We start from the raw sequence: 17,143 nt of genomic DNA, 5'->3' as shown, positions 1-17,143 counted from the left end.
AAAGGAAACCTGTGAAAGACTACTTAATTTCTCTGAGTAAACATTGAATTTCATGATTGCATTATTTTGTATATTTTGTTCATTAAACCAACTTCATTTCATCGCTGCATTATTTTGTACTAGAAACCATCTTACTCGAATATGAAGCAGATTGCCAAGAACAATAATCATCAAGTGAAAGTGAAAAAAAGAAGCAGGGCAAAGCTTATAGGGAAGATTTAATGGCGAACTCATGAATATGAAGCAACTGGCTGCTTGCCTCTGACGGGCACTGGCTCAGGCATCCTTCCCTCGTGGGGACCAATTTTCTCCCGTCCCAAAACTTTCTAAGTGACGGTGATTCATACGGCGTTGCTTCTGCCTCCACTTCCTCTAATTGGCTTGCTTGCTTCTTGCTTGCTTGCCTGTTTGCTTGCTTGAAGAAAGAATGGCCCCGTTGGTATAATGCGTGATTATCGGTTTGAGCAATCTGACCTTTTCCGCCGAGGTGAGATTCGTTAGGGCCGGGACTGCTGCCTTCCACCATTTATCTTGTTTCGTAGCCTCGGTGCTATTTCGTTGTTTGGATTTGCTACGAGAACGCATGATCAGTTTATGCTGAAGATTTTACTCTTTAGTTTTATACCATAATTCCAGCAATTATTTTCTCCTTTAACACGTTTAATAATGGTCCATGCCTTACAAACTGTTAGCTGGTTTTATTTTATTTTTTTTTCATGGTTCAGTCTTTGTTCGGGATGTAATTGCGTACCCAGTATTTTACTTTGTATTATATTCAGTCCTATTACAAAAACTACAAAGGATTTTTTTTCAGATTTTTCCATTACTTTGCAAAATGGTGTCCCAGGAAGTTATGTTTCTTTTTTTTTTTTTAGATTCATAGCATATTTGCAATAAGTTTTGCCTGGGAAGTCGTTTTTCAGTATTATTGTTATATTTATTATTATCCTTATTTTCTTAACTAATTTACACAGGCAAGATTTATTGCCTTTTATTCTCTAATAAATTATATTTGTCGATTACATCATTTTTTTTATGAAGTCATGTCAAAACTATTAGTTATTCATGTTTCAAATGGTATACTATTTCATGATATTTTTGGACATCAAAATGATCACATATACTGATTCCATCTTTTTCTGTGGGATAATTTCGAAACAATTATTCATATTTTAGATTTTCTTCCAGGAAAGTGAATTCCTTTAAGATTCCACTCATTTTTTATTGTCATTTCAAAATATTAATTATTCATGTTTTTAAATGATATACGGCCCCCATGATTTATTTCTTTTCGCTACCAGCGAAATGAATTCTTTGCGTTAACCTTTTAAGCCTAAATTTGGTGTCCTGCTTTTGGGGGATTCGGGAAATTTGCATAATTTTTCACTCAAGGAAAAATATGTTGATGGATTTTCGCCTCACCGGCCGTTGGTTTTGCTCCTGTAGGCTCAAGTTGGAAAAAGAAAATAATTTACTCTGTTGATTCATGACACGAATTAATGGTCTCTATTAGAGGTCTGTTATTCTGAGAAAACTGGTTAGAGAGAGAGAGAGAGAGAGAGAGAGAGAGAGAGAGAGAGAGAGAGAGAGAGAGAGAGACTGATTAAAATGTAAAGGTAGAGAAAGAATTGTTGAAAATTAAAAAAAATATATTCCTAAGAGAGAGAGAGAGAGAGAGAGAGAGAGAGAGACTGATTAAAATGTAAAGGTAGAGAAAGAATTGTTGAAAATAAAAAAAAAAAACACAATATTCCTAAGAGAGAGAGAGAGAGACTGACTAAAATGTAAGGGTAGAGAAAGAATTGTTGAAAATTAAAAAAAAAACAATATTCCTGAGAGAGAGAGAGAGAGAGAGAGAGAGAGAGAGAGAGAGAGTAGCCATCGAGCTGGTCTCCATCTCGGTAGCTGAGAAAATCCTCGTCTTTTACATGACAAAAGTCGGTCTTTCCAGGGGCATTTCTATCGGACAAAGATCGTCCTTTTTATCGAAGAGCCATTTTGTGAAATAAAAGACGCTCGTTGAAAAGGATAGATAAATTGAGGGCCATCGAGAAAGTGTGGGAGTAGGGAGGTGTGTGTGTGTGTGTTCGTGTGTCTAAAAGGAAGGTTTGGGGGGGGGGGGGTGTGTTGGCGGTTTGAAGTTCGAAAGCATTCTTTCACTCGTTTTGTTGAATGTGGGGTAGGGTCTGGTATTGGAGATGTAAAGGTTTTTTTTTTTTAAGCACAATTTTTGGATACCGGATTTTTTTTCTACCCTCATTTATTTTTATATACCAAGTTCCCAATGGTATTGTGTCAGTTCCCAATTTGTTTTTTTTTTCTTTGCTGTCCCGGTTGTGACAGATTTTTCCCAGCTCCCCCACTTCTTTTTTTCCTCTCTTTTCCAACTTATTCATTTCCCCACTCCATTTATTATCAGGGCACATAAATATGGTAATGGGATTACATTTTTTTTTATAAAAGTGTAAAATCTGAAATTTAGTGTGTCCAATATACTCTCTCTCTCTCTCTCTCTCTCTCTCTCTCTCTCTCTCTCTCTCTCTCTCTCTCTCTCTCTCTCTCTCTCTTCTCTCTCTCTCTCTCTCTCTCTCTCTCTCTCTCTCTCTCTCATCCATCTGTTTTGAAAGATCATGATCAATCAGGTAATCCAATCACAACAGAAGCTGTTGTCGAAGGCGAATTGAATAGTTAGGCTTAAGAATTCAACGGCTGATTTTTCTTTCTTTAACCTCTTGAATCCTCGTCGGGATTCCAGTTCATCTCCATTCGTGATTCATTTTTGATTCATGGCGTTTTGGTGAATGGCCGATTGATGGAGACGGATGGCGGGTGGTGGAGCCTGCTACGTAAGGACTCATCGATTATACGTTCGTTTAATGTCCGGAGATCGTGAGGTGGAGCCTCTGCCTGATGATATTGACCCGCATCGCTGAAGATCGATTGGGGGTTCTTCTTTTGGCAATTTTTTTATTTTTTATTTTTACATTTTTTAAAAATAATATGATGTCGGTTGGGGGTTCCGCTGATGAGAGATCGCTTTGGAAAATAGTTTAACTCATTTTATTCAAGATTTCCATTTTCTTATTTAAGGCCTATTTTTGTGACGTTGGCCATGTTATCAATTTATGTTCTTGATCGCCTAAAGGATTATGTCATCTCCTATTTCACAGCAATCAAAGAAATATGGTTTTGTTTTCACCAGTGATGGGAACGACTTATCGCTAAAGTCGCATATTACAGGCTTTGATTGTATCAGGTGTAATTTCAATGCGTATAAACAAGTGATCAAAGGTGCGAGTAAACAGTCCTTTTGCTATATTTTATCCTGCATGTGGAAATTGAACAGGGTGCTAATTGTTACTAGTTATGTCTAGAAATTGGTTTTATCTTTTGAAAGCTACGAATTGACTCTCTCTCTCTCTCTCTCTCTCTCTCTCTCTCTCTCTCTCTCTCTCTCTCTCTCAAAACGTTATTTGTAACCTTTCATAAGGAATGCCATGCGTCTGTTCACATTTAGCGGTTTGCTCGTGTCATCAGCTAACATCCTGGTGATTATGTCAAAGTGATAAGTTGTAGATACAGAGCGTTGAAATATACTGACGCATTGTGTCGTGCATCCTTCATTTAACACAGACGTTCTTCAGTGATACAAATATACGAAAATATAGAATAGTGTGCATTTGTCAACACAGGCAAAGAACTTCCATTAAACATTCTTTCATATCCTGAGGAGTAGGTCGCTTTGAATTTGACACTTTGGACTGAAGTCAGATATTATTCTATTCATCAGCGTACGTTGCAATATCATAAACCAGAAATAAGAGGAAGTTGATTACTTTCGATGGAACAGCGCCAGAGAACTTTAAATCACTCAGTCAATGAAAACAAAATTAGTCGGTTTCACAACCAAACGAGGAAACGAGATTTACAGTCAGGTAAGACCCAGTCTGAACGAGTTGTGTGCTGAGCGATTAACGACTCGGCGCTCGTGATGGCCTGCGTAGCAGTGCCACCGCACAGGGCTTGAACAGCGAAAACAAAAACGAACAAGCAAAGTATAGAAGGACGCCGTGTGTAAACAATAGCTTCGCGTTTCCGGTGAGTGTCATTTGCGTCCAATAGCTTCGTGTTACCAGCTGTAGCTCCTGTCCTCGCGTTTTGTGTCGAGGGGGAGTTTTATATTCACATATTTTTTTTTTTTTATTAAGGTAATTTTTGCCCAGATAATTTATTTGTATTAACTAGAATGTGTACTTACTTAATCTAAGATTTTCCACCAGCAGAGTGAGTCCATTGTTTGTTTTGAAATTAAATGTGTCGTAGACTTTGGTTTCGAAACCTGCTGATTTATGGTGTGGTCACCAGAATTCATCAATTAAGTAGAATATCTACTAAGTTTAGAAATCGTTTAGAAAAAGTGAATTCAGAAAAGAAAATGTTGGTATATTAGGTCTTCGCTACAATTCATTAACTGTATGATTATACATGTTCTTGGTTGAGATGTTATTTAGGAAGAGTAAGTAATTCAAAGTTTTAATTATTTCACATACACATAATACAGTCAAGCATATTATATATATATATATATATATATATATATATATATATATATATATATATATATATATATATATATAGAGAGAGAGAGAGAGAGAGAGAGAGAGAGAGAGAGAGAGAGAGAGAGAGAGAGAGAGAGAGAGACAGAGAGAGAGCAACTTCTATCAAGCCCGTCAATTCCCCTCATGGGAGAATGACTAGCCATTCAATTCAGTCGAAGAGATGCAAAACACCTGTTTGTTCTCTGATGAAGAGAGATTGAATTTTCTCCCCATTTTTACCATTTGTATTAGAGACTCGAGATTCGCTATTAATGCAAAGGTTATTTCCTTCTCTCTTCTCTCGTATTTATACCGTCATCTTACGGTTCGCGTCAGTTTTTTTTCCCTTTTTTTTATCTATTACGAAACTAGTAATTGAAAGCGATAGATCTTTATTTGTAAGCCCTTGAATAGCGAGTTAATTTGCCCCCTGCAAGCTCTCACAAAAGGGAGTGTTTAGCATTCTTTTTCAGGTGGGACTTTGATGATCATTATTTTAGTGAGAAATCGGGAACGTTTTGTAACATTTTATAACAGTGGACATAAATAAACGGCTTTAGGTAGCTTGAAATGTTGTAATAATTATTTCAGCGTGTTGATATTTTCTGCCGTATTTATTATTTCAGTTGCATTTCTGTGCTGAATAGTCGAACTTTTCTCAAATAATGGGTTATTATACCCACATTGCATATATACACATTTCCACCTACACCTCTTGGTGACTATAGGCTATACACACACACACACACACACACACACACACACACACACACACACTACCATATACCTTGTGATCCGTAGGTTTTATCTACACACTGCCACACAGCCTGTACTCCCCTAGGGTGTATCCACACACTGCTAAACACTAGCACATTTCAATTAACGCTTAACGTTAGCCAGATGGCCTATAGTATGGGTGAAGCATTTTCTACCCGGTGCAGTAGCCGTCCCTCTGTACCATTTTGGGGGAAGCAATATCGTCGGTTTTGTGTTAATAACTGTCCGGAAGTGTATTATTTGAAGAAAAGTGAGTGGGTCTTGTTTCTCACAAAAAGAGTCACCAATTTTCTTCTCTGAGGAAAAAAAGGCGAGAGGGAACGGCCTCCTCCCTAAAGTGACTTAAATTGGGACTAAAACGTGTTTTGGGCACTTGAGCTACTGGGCCGATGGGGTCATATCCACTCGTGTTATCTTCGTCTTTTTTTTTGTGGGGGGGGAGGGTGTTGATGGGAAGGCGTTGATGAGGGCCATTTATCTTCGTGAGTTATCACTAATGGATGGAACTGACTCTCTGGCATGAAGATGGTAATAATAATGATTATTGATTAGTAGATTTATATTTCAACCGAGATTCACACAGATGCAGCTGAGATTTTGGTACAGTAATTAGAATACCTCAAGCCGATGAATAGCTATAATAATAGCAGCAGTAATATTACCACAATTGCTATAAGTTTGCTGATAATAATAATAATAATAATAATAATAATAGTAATAATAATAGTAATAATAATAGTTGTAGCTAGTATATGGAAAGAACAAGTTCAAGAGAATTTAATGAATAAATAGATAAGTTTTTTATATATTTATTAACGAGACTTGGTACCTTTTAAGAGTAAGATGGAGAGAGCGAGAGAGAGAGAGAGAGAGAGAGAGAGAGAGAGAGAGAGAGAGAGGTGGAAAAAAAAAAAACCATCTGTGTTCTGTGGTAGCGTTAGCAGTTAGCATCTCGAATTTCGGTAACTGTTACCTCCCCAAACCCCCTCCCCCCCTCCCTCGGTATCCCTAGAATCCTATACCGCGTTCGCTCGCTGTCCGGCGAAAATAGAAACCGAGATCAACCCACATAGGTCGTAAACAGGAAGCTGAACGAAAATTGTGGGTGTCCTCAAGATATTGGAAATTGGACCAAAGATGCAGAACGAATCGTGTCGGTGAATTGCCCCCTCCCCCCACCCACATCCCAACCGCTACCCTTTCCCTCCCCAATCCCCGTTTTCTGTTGATATGTGATCCCTTTCTTTTTTAAACCCCCTTTTTTTTTCCTCTCTCTCTCTCTCTCTTCTTCTTCTTCCCTCTTTCTTGGACCTGTCAAATGTCAAGTAGCCACGAGGTACAGTTTGAGGAAATAAACCGCGGAAGAGCGTGGAAGGGATGATAACCCTGATGGGATGAGGAGGAGGAGGAGGAGGAGAAGAAGAAGAAGAAGAAGAAGAAGAAGAAGAGACAGACAGCATCACCTTATACTCGAGAGAGTCTGACGGGAAAATAAATAGAAAAAGGTGGCGGTGCCTTTATCGTGAGAGGGTGCGGACTGAAAGCGAAACTCTGGTGCATTCGGGAGGAGAAAGTCTGCGCATGAATGAGTACAGACTGAGATGAATGTGCGATAATAAATAATAATAATAATAATAATAATAATAATAATACGTATCCTCTATTTGAGCTCAAGGCCATACACAGAGACAATTCACATACAATAAAGTACAACAATTTCGTTACACAGTTATATATTTTATTCAGTATTTTATTTTGAAACTGTGTAAGAGCTGGTGATTTGTTATTTTTCTTCTAGAAATTTCATATGTTTCGTATAAGTTGTAATTAAAAAGCAGTACCAAAAATGTTCTGCATTTCTTAATAGGTCAATGTTTGGTAGGATATCATGTTTGTAATGAAAATAGTTTTCGATGGTTTTTTTTATTTATTTTTATTGCATCACAATGTTAAGCTTCGGTTTCCCGTCCTATCGCCTCATACGAGAGTATTGTTGAGCTGTCTTTGCTGGATACACAGGAATGAAAGAAGAGTCTTTATCTCTATTAAAAAGATAAGAAACATGTCGTATCTGCTGGATTGAATTTCAGTAAATAGATTATGATATCTTGAGAGATATCTAAATCAGGGTGTTGTTAACTTCAAACTGTATTTCTTATACCTTTGTATAAGGAATATTTTTCATATCAGAACCTTCAATTAATTGTGACTTTCGAAAGTGGAGCAGTTAATCTGTTCACACCCACACGGGCACAGAACACAGATTTACGAGTATCACTGTATCAGGTTTTTTCCCAGAAGAAAGTTTTGACTTCAGGCATACCGCATATGCCGTTATAACAGCTATACATCTGCATATGTTCTGTAACCTTAATTTTTGTTTTTATTGTTAAATCTGTATTTCATTTGGCTAGTAATGAAAGAATGGAAGAATTTCATTTTTTAACATACATACGTACATACATACATACATACATACATACATACATACATACATACATACATACATACATACATACATACATACATAACTTAAAAATATTGCTCAAAATAATTTTAAGTCATGAAATTTTAATTGTTTTTAAAAATAGTTTTAAGTTGTTATGAAACTGAAATTATTTTGAGTAAGATCGTTGAGTCTATGTATGTATGTATGTAACGAATGACGAATTCTGTCATTCATCATTAATAATTAGAGGCATTCATGATGTCAAAAGCCAGAAATTGCACAACACAGTCCATCAATATACATTTATGTAACTTAATGTTCTTGGCACGAGGAAAATGGTAACCATTTACCTCTGTGGTTTCACCATTTCTTGACCTTCCGTGGGTGGGGTTCAAGACTCCCGAAGTCAGGCCGCAGCCTTTGAATGTCAAATGAGTTGTTGCAATTTGTTAGGTCGTTCGTAATTGGTTGATGGGAAGGGGAAACAGAGAGACAGGCTGGTGAAGTAGTCGGACTTTGTCTCGGTCATCGAAATAAGTGTCTTCGTGAATGTTAACAGCTTAATTAAATAAAAACCAAAAAGATAACGACTCAGTCATGTTTTTTATTATCAATAGTAATATTGGTAGGAATTTCACAATATCATGATAAACTGTTATGTAATAAAAGTCCACAATTATATAACTAAATTGCATTAATATGCAAAAGATAAAGCAAATACTTTCGATCCTCGGGTGTTCGAAAGTTTTTGTTTTATCTGTTGCATATTAATACAATTTATTTATATAATTGTGGATCTTTATTGCATAATAGTAATATTCTTTTTATTAAGAATTATTAAGACGCAGCTTGGGAGTAAACACCTTTCGCTATTTTGACTCCCATTCAGCTATTAATTTTCAGGTTAATTAACACACCCAGTCTCATTCATGAAACGATTATTAAGATGTAGGAGCAGAGTAAATTCCCTCTCTGACGTTTTACGTCGTGCATTGCAAAGAGACCCATTCACTTTTATTGCTCCTTGGTCATTGCACCAAAGCAAAAAGCTTGTTTCTTTGTGTATGGCCGATTTTTATGATCCACTAATAACTGTGCTCTTACGACGTGAAAGGAATCTGATGGAGGTCGACTTTGCTGAATGCCCTCTGCAATTGTAGCATTTACTTTTAACTAATGCTGTCATGTAATTCTAGCATTTACTTGTAACTGATGTTCTCTTATCGACCTTGAAGTCGTGCTCATGTTGATGGGAAGCGGATTTTGTGTACGTTGATGCCAAAGTAAAAGTTTAAGTAGAGTGAAATTACAAGAGTGTCATTTAGTTTCTGCCTTGTTTGACTGTTTCTAGTACTACAGTTGGTCCACTCATGTAGTTCAAACCAAAATCTCTTAGAAATATATCACTTTTAGAGTAAATGAGTGTGATTTAGTGTCTAGCTGTGATGGATCTTAATTATATATCGTATAAGAAAATATTAGTGTAGTAATATAACAGAGATGTTTGTATATGGCAGTGAACATTACTAGCTTGTAAAAATATGTATATATATATATATATATATATATATATATATATATATATATGTATTATATATATATATATATATATATATATATATATATATATATATATATATATATAATTACATACATACCTACATATAAGTAAATTTTACTAGCTTGCTTAGGTTTAAACTTAATCCGAGGTCAGGGCAGTTACATGACACTTCTTAATGACATAACCCTAAGCATCTTCGTTCATTAAAAAAGGATTACGCTTCAAATAAGCGAGAGGCACTGGGGTATTTCATAAAGCCGGGGGTATTTCTCAGAACGCATCGTTCTCGGAGATAATAATCTGCTTCATGTCGCAAATGTGGTTCTGACTGTCCAGTTTGTTTCCACTCGAGAGGTGCATCACAACTAACAAGGCAGCACTTGTCAGTTACGAGTATCTGCTTGTTTTGCTTGCGCAAGGCGATGTGTTTTCATATGATGCCCATGACAAGTGCCAAAGGCCAATGCAGTTGGGCAATTTCCATTTATCAGGTTTCGAGATCTCTCTTCGGTTTGGTGGCGGTTCGATTCTTCCTCTAATGACCTCCTCTTTTCATGTGAATTTCATGTCTTCGTTATTCTGCATTTGCTCTTATGCGTTTGGTACGACTGCAGTAATGGTAATCGGCTTGTTCTGAATCAAAACCTGAAATGGTTTTTAATAAAATTAAATGTATTACGTTTTCTCACCAAGAAGTCCAAGTAATGATCATTCCCTTCTGTAATTTGGCACCGCTGTTATTGTATGGTTTTCATTCGTCCGTGTTCAATGGTGATTTTTATTTTCATTCATTTCCATTTCGACGATGTTAAGAATTATACTGTTCATGTCGTTAGCACAACAGATATCTTATGTTTCTCGTATACTCTCGTCAGGCAACAGCGAAAGGAAATGGAGCGTTTTCTATTGATGGATATGTGTGTTTGTGTTTAATGGTAATTTGTTTTGATTCCCTTTTATTTCAGAGAGGCTCAAATGTTTATTTCCTCTTATTTGTATTAATATATATTTATATATATTTGTACATAACAGACAAGGAGTTCTCTGTGATTGCATCTTAATAACATTCATTCATAAGTCTTCGGATCTAAAAAACAAGTATTCCTATTTGTTTTCAAGTAACAAGGAAGGATTCATATTAAATTTACAATTATTTATATCTGCAAAAAACTCGTCTGTATTTGTTTTTACGCAGCAAATATTAATCTATATATTTCTGGCTGACAGATATTCATCGCCATTCATTTGTAATAAAATTAATCCTTAATCATTTGTTCTTAACGGAATTAACCCGAAATATTTTATGCTTCAGAAACTTAATCGTGATTCATATGTACCTAACTGATGTATACCCTCATTTATTTGCATAATTATAACAAACATCATCATCATCACCATCATCATCTTCATAAATACTTAAAAGAAAATAACCCTTATTTATTTGTACCCAGCAGACATTAATCTATAATTTTGCCTAACCACCGTGTATTCTCATTGAATATGATCAGCATCATCAGCACTATTATCATCATCACCATTTATCATCGTCATAACTATTATCATAACCATCTCCTCCAAGGTCCTCAGTGATTATTCCGCCACCCACGTCTTTCCTATGGACAGATTTACCAAAACTCTCATTGAAACAACTTCCTTGTTTCCGAAACATCCCAGTGAAAGTGAACGCGAAACGTAACTGACCTGTTTTTGTTTGTTTCTGTTTGCAGTTGGTGGCATGAGCGGGCGGGGCAAGCCAGCGGCAGCGGTGAAGGTGTCTCCGCCCACGGTTCCTGATGCCGCCCTCACCCACCGGCACTCGGGGTCATCCTTCAGCTCGGGTGTCTACAGCGCTGGCGACCAGCGCTCCTCTTATTCGTCCTCTGTCAGCGATGACAATCCTCCGCCCTCACCCAGAAGTCCGGCCAGAGGTAAGATTGACAGATGTGCAGACTTTAGAGGAAATTGGAAAGAAAGTATTAGTTAAGAGGTAAGATTGGCAGATGTTCAGACCTAGAGGAAATTGGAAAGAAGGTATTAGTTAAGAGGTAAGATTGACAGATGTGCAGACTTTAGAGGAAATTGGAAAGAAAGTATTAGTTAAGAGGTAAGATTGGCAGATGTGCAGACTTTAGAGGAAATTGGAAAGAAAGTATTAGTTAAGAGGTAAGATTGACAGATGTGCAGACTTTAGAGGAAATTGGAAAGAAAGTATTAGTTAAGAGGTAAGATTGGCAGATGTTCAGACCTAGAGGAAATTGGAAAGAAGGTATTAGTTAAGAGGTAAGATTGACAGATGTGCAGACTTTAGAGGAAATTGGAAAGAAAGTATTAGTTAAGAGGTAAGATTGGCAGATGTGCAGACTTTAGAGGAAATTGGAAAGAAAGTATTAGTTAAGAGGTAAGATTGACAGATGTGCAGACTTTAGAGGAAATTGGAAAGAAAGTATTAGTTAAGAGGTAAGATTGGCAGATGTTCAGACCTAGAGGAAATTGGAAAGAAGGTATTAGTTAAGAGGTAAGATTGACAGATGTTCAGAACTTGAGGAAATTAGAAAGATAGTATTAGTATCAAAGAGACAGATGTCCAGAACTAGAGGATATTGGAAAGAAAGTATATATAGCAAAGAGACAGATTTTCAGAACCAGAGGGTTTTGGAAAGAAAGTATTTGTAGTAAAGTGACAGATGTTAGGAACCATAGGAAATTGGAAAGAAAGTATTATTAGTAGTAATACGAATGGAAAGAGGTAAGATTGACAGACGTTCAGAACTAAAGGAATTTGGAAAGAAAGTAGTAGTAGTAAATATGAATGGAAAGAGGTAAGAGTGACAGATGTCCAGAACTTAGTGAATTGGAAAGTATTTGTAGTAAATATGAAGGGAAAGCATGGACAGGTCAGGAAAATGGAAGTGTAAAAAATGAAAGTACTGTTATCAATATTAAGGGGAAAGTATAGAGAAGTAAGGAAAATAAAGATAAAGTATAAGCAAAGCAAAAAATGGTGAGAAGTAAAGTAACTCGAAAGAAAGTGTAGAAACTTAATATAGCAAAAAGAAAGTTGATGAAAAAAGAAAGTTAGAAACTAAATGTAAAAAAGAGGAACAAAAATGAATATGATACGGGAATGTATGGAAAGGTAAGGAAAAAACAAAGTATAAAAAATAAATTAAAGCGAAATAAAGTTTAGAAACTTGATACATTAAAAGAAAGTATATAAAGCAAAGTAAATTTTGAAAAATGATAGAAATAAATATGGTAAAACAAGAGTAAAAGTAATTAAAAAAAAACTGAAATTATGAAAAAATTGACAGGAAAAATTTTAACAAATGTGTGAATACATATAGACCAAGTAAGAAAGCAAAGTGAAAAAACATATTTAAAAAACTTAAAAACACTAAAGTAACGAGGTGCAAATCTCTTGTGTCATCGAAGAAAGCTGGTCTTTCGCTTCGCAAAGAAAATAAAAAGAGATGTTGATGTCGATCCGTTTGGTGAAAGGAAAATGCGAGAATCTTTTCCATATTAGAGTTGTGAGATTTTGGCAGGATATATTGATTTTTCATAGCCAACTCTCTCTCTCTCTCTCTCTCTCTCTCTCTCTCTCTCTCTCTCTCTCTCTCTCTCTCTCTCTCTCTCTCTGGGAGGATGTTTAGTCAACAAAACTAGGATAGATATATAGATTTTTCATAGCCAACTCTCTCTCTCTCTCTCTCTCTCTCTCTCTCTCTCTCTCTCTCTCTCTCTCTCTCTCTCTCTCTCTCTCTCTCTCTCTCTCTCTCTTAAAGAAGCTTCCCAACAAGTGAACAGCCTTTTTATCTTGTTCCTTGTTGAATTGGGAATAAAAATTATAATAATTCCTAGATATCAGGACCTCTTGAAGTATGTGTATCGAAAAGCTAGCAGACCAAATTAGGGAACTAAACGGCTTCATTGTATGTGAGTGCAAAACATCTATTCGAGATTTTTTGCTATATGAGAAAAACTTTTGTAAAGAAACGGTTTTCACACGTTGAAGAATGCACTATAAAACAATTTCCAAGTTGCATAACTCGAAGATGATTTTCTGCGTAAAAAAGTGCATGCACATATATATATATATATATATATATATATATATATATATATATATATATATATATATATATATATATATATATATATATATATATATATATATTTATATATATATTTATACATTTATATATATATATATATATATATATATATATATATATTTATACATATATATATATATTTATATATTTATATATATATTTGTTTACTATTCTCCCAGCAATCTTGAGAAGATTAAGGGTTGCCCGGCTTAACCTCTTGACATTTCGACTATCAGGAAAGTGATGTCTACCGTCACTCAGAGCCTCGCAGGTGTTGCACTGGATTGTGTGGCGCCTCTAATGAGGCTTTATTATGTGCTAAAATTCTCCCCTCTCCCCCTCCCCCATTCCTCCTGCTCTCCCAGCCTTTTCCCCTCACCAGCTGACTCTCTCTCTCTCTCTCTCTCTCTCTCTCTCTCTCTCTCTCTCTCTCTCTCTCTCTCTCTCTCTTCTTCTTCTTTTTCTTCTTCTTCTCGTCTTCTTCGCTTAGATTTTGATGGAAAAGTCCATTAGATACACAGGTGTGATCGAATTTATGCTGTACACTTAATGATAATTGTAGTTTCCTAAAGGAACTTACAGTATAGATATTGTAACTAGATGTGGAAAATATATCAGGTCTTTTTATTTCTGGATTCATTGTATTACCGCGTAGGCATTGTTGTGAAAATCTCCTCTCTAACCTCGCGCTCAGAGCTTATTGAAAATAAGCTAGTGTGAGGAACGATTTGGCGTCTGGTTTTTGCAGCTGTTGCATTCACGGTTGAAATCCAGGAATTTCAGGTCTACAGTAGCTAAGCGTCAATTTATTCGAGCTTGAATCGAAAACGTACGGAGAAAAGATTGGGCGGAGAAAGCCGTGTGCCACTTCTGGCGACCTGTTTGAATCAAACGCAATATTATTCTCGAAGTAAATGCGGTTATATATGCCCGTGATTTGCTTCAAGAGAGAATAGTGTGTGTGTGTGCAAGCACAAATGATAATTGAAAATTGCCGTAAACTTCCCACTTGATTCAACCCCTTGACCTGGATTTCCTTGACCTTATCTTGTAACACTGGATTTTGAACGACCTCAGAATATTATAATTTTAGATATGGGAGAGTTTCATTATATTGAATTAAGTCGTAAAACTGACGGCGTGATGACGCAAAAGTCTGCCCCGACGGAGTGGAGATTCCTTCTCATGGGAGATATGGCAACGATGCCAGCTAGTGCTTTATTTGCCCAAGGAACAAAATATTGCGTTAATAGACATAGGAAAATGTTTTACTAAATGGAATCTAAAACTGAACTGTGAACTTTAATAATCAATTACGTATGTGAATCGCTTCAGTATATCTGGTTTAATTATCAACAATGTCAGGAATGGGGAAATTCTATTGAAAATGACCTCCATCCTCATAAGATTGTCGATTGCACCACGTCAGTGTTTTTTTTAAGAAGTGACACCCAGTCCTCTACGTCTTGCCCCGTTGTTAGAGAAAGTCAAACTCTCTCTCTCTCTCTCTCTCTCTCTCTCTCTCTCTCTCTCTCTCTCTCTCTCGTCGGATATCGAACCCAAGGGGTGTAGCTTTTGATAAGAACATGCTCGGCAAACATGGTGGTACAGTCGGTGTGACTTGTTCGTAGGCTGTAATAATGTTCTTAAATTGGCCTCGTGTTTGAAGAGTTGACCCCGCCGTGTGTGTGTGTGTGTGTGTGTGTGTGTGTGTGTGTGTGTGTGTGTGTTTGCGTGTGAGTGTGTCGTTTTTGATGCAGGAAGATCTATTGAAATTCTGCTTGATAACATTAAAAGGAACCTTTTTTCGAATACTTTTGCTATGTCGTAATTGGTTTATATGCACATTCATGATTATATTTATGTATGTATGTATGCATGTGTATATATATATATATATATATATATATATATATATATATATATATATATATATATATATTTATTTATATGAGAGAGAGAGAGAGAGAGAGAGAGAGAGAGAGAGAGATGTATTTGAAGATAACATTTCAAGTCCTCATGAATTCGAGCCATACTTAGCACAGGTGAAGATTGCACTAAGTATATTGGTAACATTTCTTTATTTATTAACCCCTTTCAAGACAAGGGAGATTCAAGGGTATTGATTTGTACGTGTTTAAAAAACTGAAGAAACAAAATCATTTATTTCCGATCTTCACTCCAGCAAGATACCTGTGTCAGTTCCAGTAGCTTTTAAATTTCTTGATTGTTTGGAGGACCGGCGACGAAAATATCTGTTCATCTTTGTCAGTAGCTTCTCGGTTTTGTTGGACTTCTGCAACAGTATCGAGAGGCGCTTAAATGTCGAGGGAAGATTTAAGACATATCGGATTTCGCGAGAGAGAGAGAGAGAGAGAGAACTTTTGAGACGGCGTCTTCGGATGAAGCTAGTTGGCAAAAGAAGAGCATGAGTTGCTCTCTCTCTCTCTCTCTCTCTCTCTCTCTCTCTCTCTCTCTCTCTCTCTCTCACGAAGGCAGTCGGTGATTACTGTATAGGATTTGCCGATGAGCAAGCATGTTCTCGTAAACTCAACATATTACGCGATCAGTGCGAGTGTTGCTGTGTGGTATTTAAGCAAGGCGACCTCAGAGCGTTAGCGCCACACAAGGCAAACCTTGTTCTTTAGCATGAAGATGACCAGGCCTCTTTTACCCAGCTCTCTCTCTCTCTCTCTCTCTCTCTCTCTCTCTCTCTCTCTCTCTCTCTCTCTCTCTCTCTCTATCCACGAATGTGCAAGCATGAACATATCACCAAGTTAATGAACAGGTCGACATGTCGTCTTTCATGGAAGTTGATGCTTATTTACGTTAGTGTGATATGTACGTTGCCTTATGGGAGTTTGTAATATTTAATCTAATAAGTTTCGGAGGGCGAGAGTCGAGGATGAAACTGCAAGTTGTAGATGCGTGGGATGGCAAGACAAAAAGGTTAATCAGAAGAGGTTTCACTTGGTTTGGGTTATAAGCCTTGCAAGGAGGAGAAGGCTAAAACTCTTTCTGAATCCGAACCGAAAGGGGATATGATTCAAATCGGAAGCTTGACGTTTATGAAAGTTGCTTCATTGGAAAGTTAGAGAGAGAGAGAGAGAGAGAGAGAGAGAGAGAGAGAGAGAGAGAGAGAGAGAGAGAGAGAGAGAGAGAAGGAATTACGTGTCTCTATTTCAAGCCGTCAGAGAAATTTGCGTTTTTGTGTGTTTGTCTGTGTGCGGGCATAAAAGAAAATTGCGTGAGTCTTATTTTTAGCCTTTGAGTTTTTTTTTTTTTACGCTTATGAGTGTATTCGTTTATGCTTTGTTTGCGCACGAGAGAGAGAGAGAGAGAGAGAGAGAGAGAGAGAGAGAGAGAGAGAGAGAGAGAGAACGGGGAATTGCGTGTCTCCTATTTCCAGCCACCTTCGGTTTTTGCTTGTTACATTTTAATCAACGCTTTGTTTGAGTTGTTTCAAAATCCAGCCGAATCCTGGCGATGATGTGGTCAGGTTTCTTTTTTCTGGTTTTGCTTATTGACGAAACGACATTCTCTCAACAGCCAAGAGGAGCCGGGCAGAATAATGATGAGGAACGGCCTCTACCCCCAGCGAATCGTAACCTTCTCTTTCCTGATGTGCAGATTGACATCATGT

At 36.8% G+C, this 17,143-nt stretch overlaps 1 protein-coding gene across 10 annotated transcripts in view; it reads left to right on the top strand.

The window, feature by feature from the left end:
- LOC136848220 (caskin-2-like) overlaps positions 1 to 17,143 on the top strand; it is a 640,470-nt gene that overhangs the window by 544,701 nt on the left and 78,626 nt on the right. For all 10 annotated transcript variants that reach the window (XM_067120563.1, XM_067120562.1, XM_067120560.1 and 7 more), the window contains one exon: positions 11,113 to 11,313. In XM_067120563.1, coding sequence (XP_066976664.1) covers positions 11,113 to 11,313 — 201 coding nt within the window. The remainder of the gene's footprint in view (positions 1 to 11,112; positions 11,314 to 17,143) is intronic.

The sequence above is a fragment of the Macrobrachium rosenbergii genome, chromosome 18 (assembly GCF_040412425.1).
Source record: "Macrobrachium rosenbergii isolate ZJJX-2024 chromosome 18, ASM4041242v1, whole genome shotgun sequence".
Taxonomy (NCBI): Eukaryota; Metazoa; Arthropoda; class Malacostraca; order Decapoda; family Palaemonidae; genus Macrobrachium; species Macrobrachium rosenbergii.
Note: the sequence above shows the minus strand (reverse complement) of the source record. Positions and strands in the feature narration are given on the sequence as shown.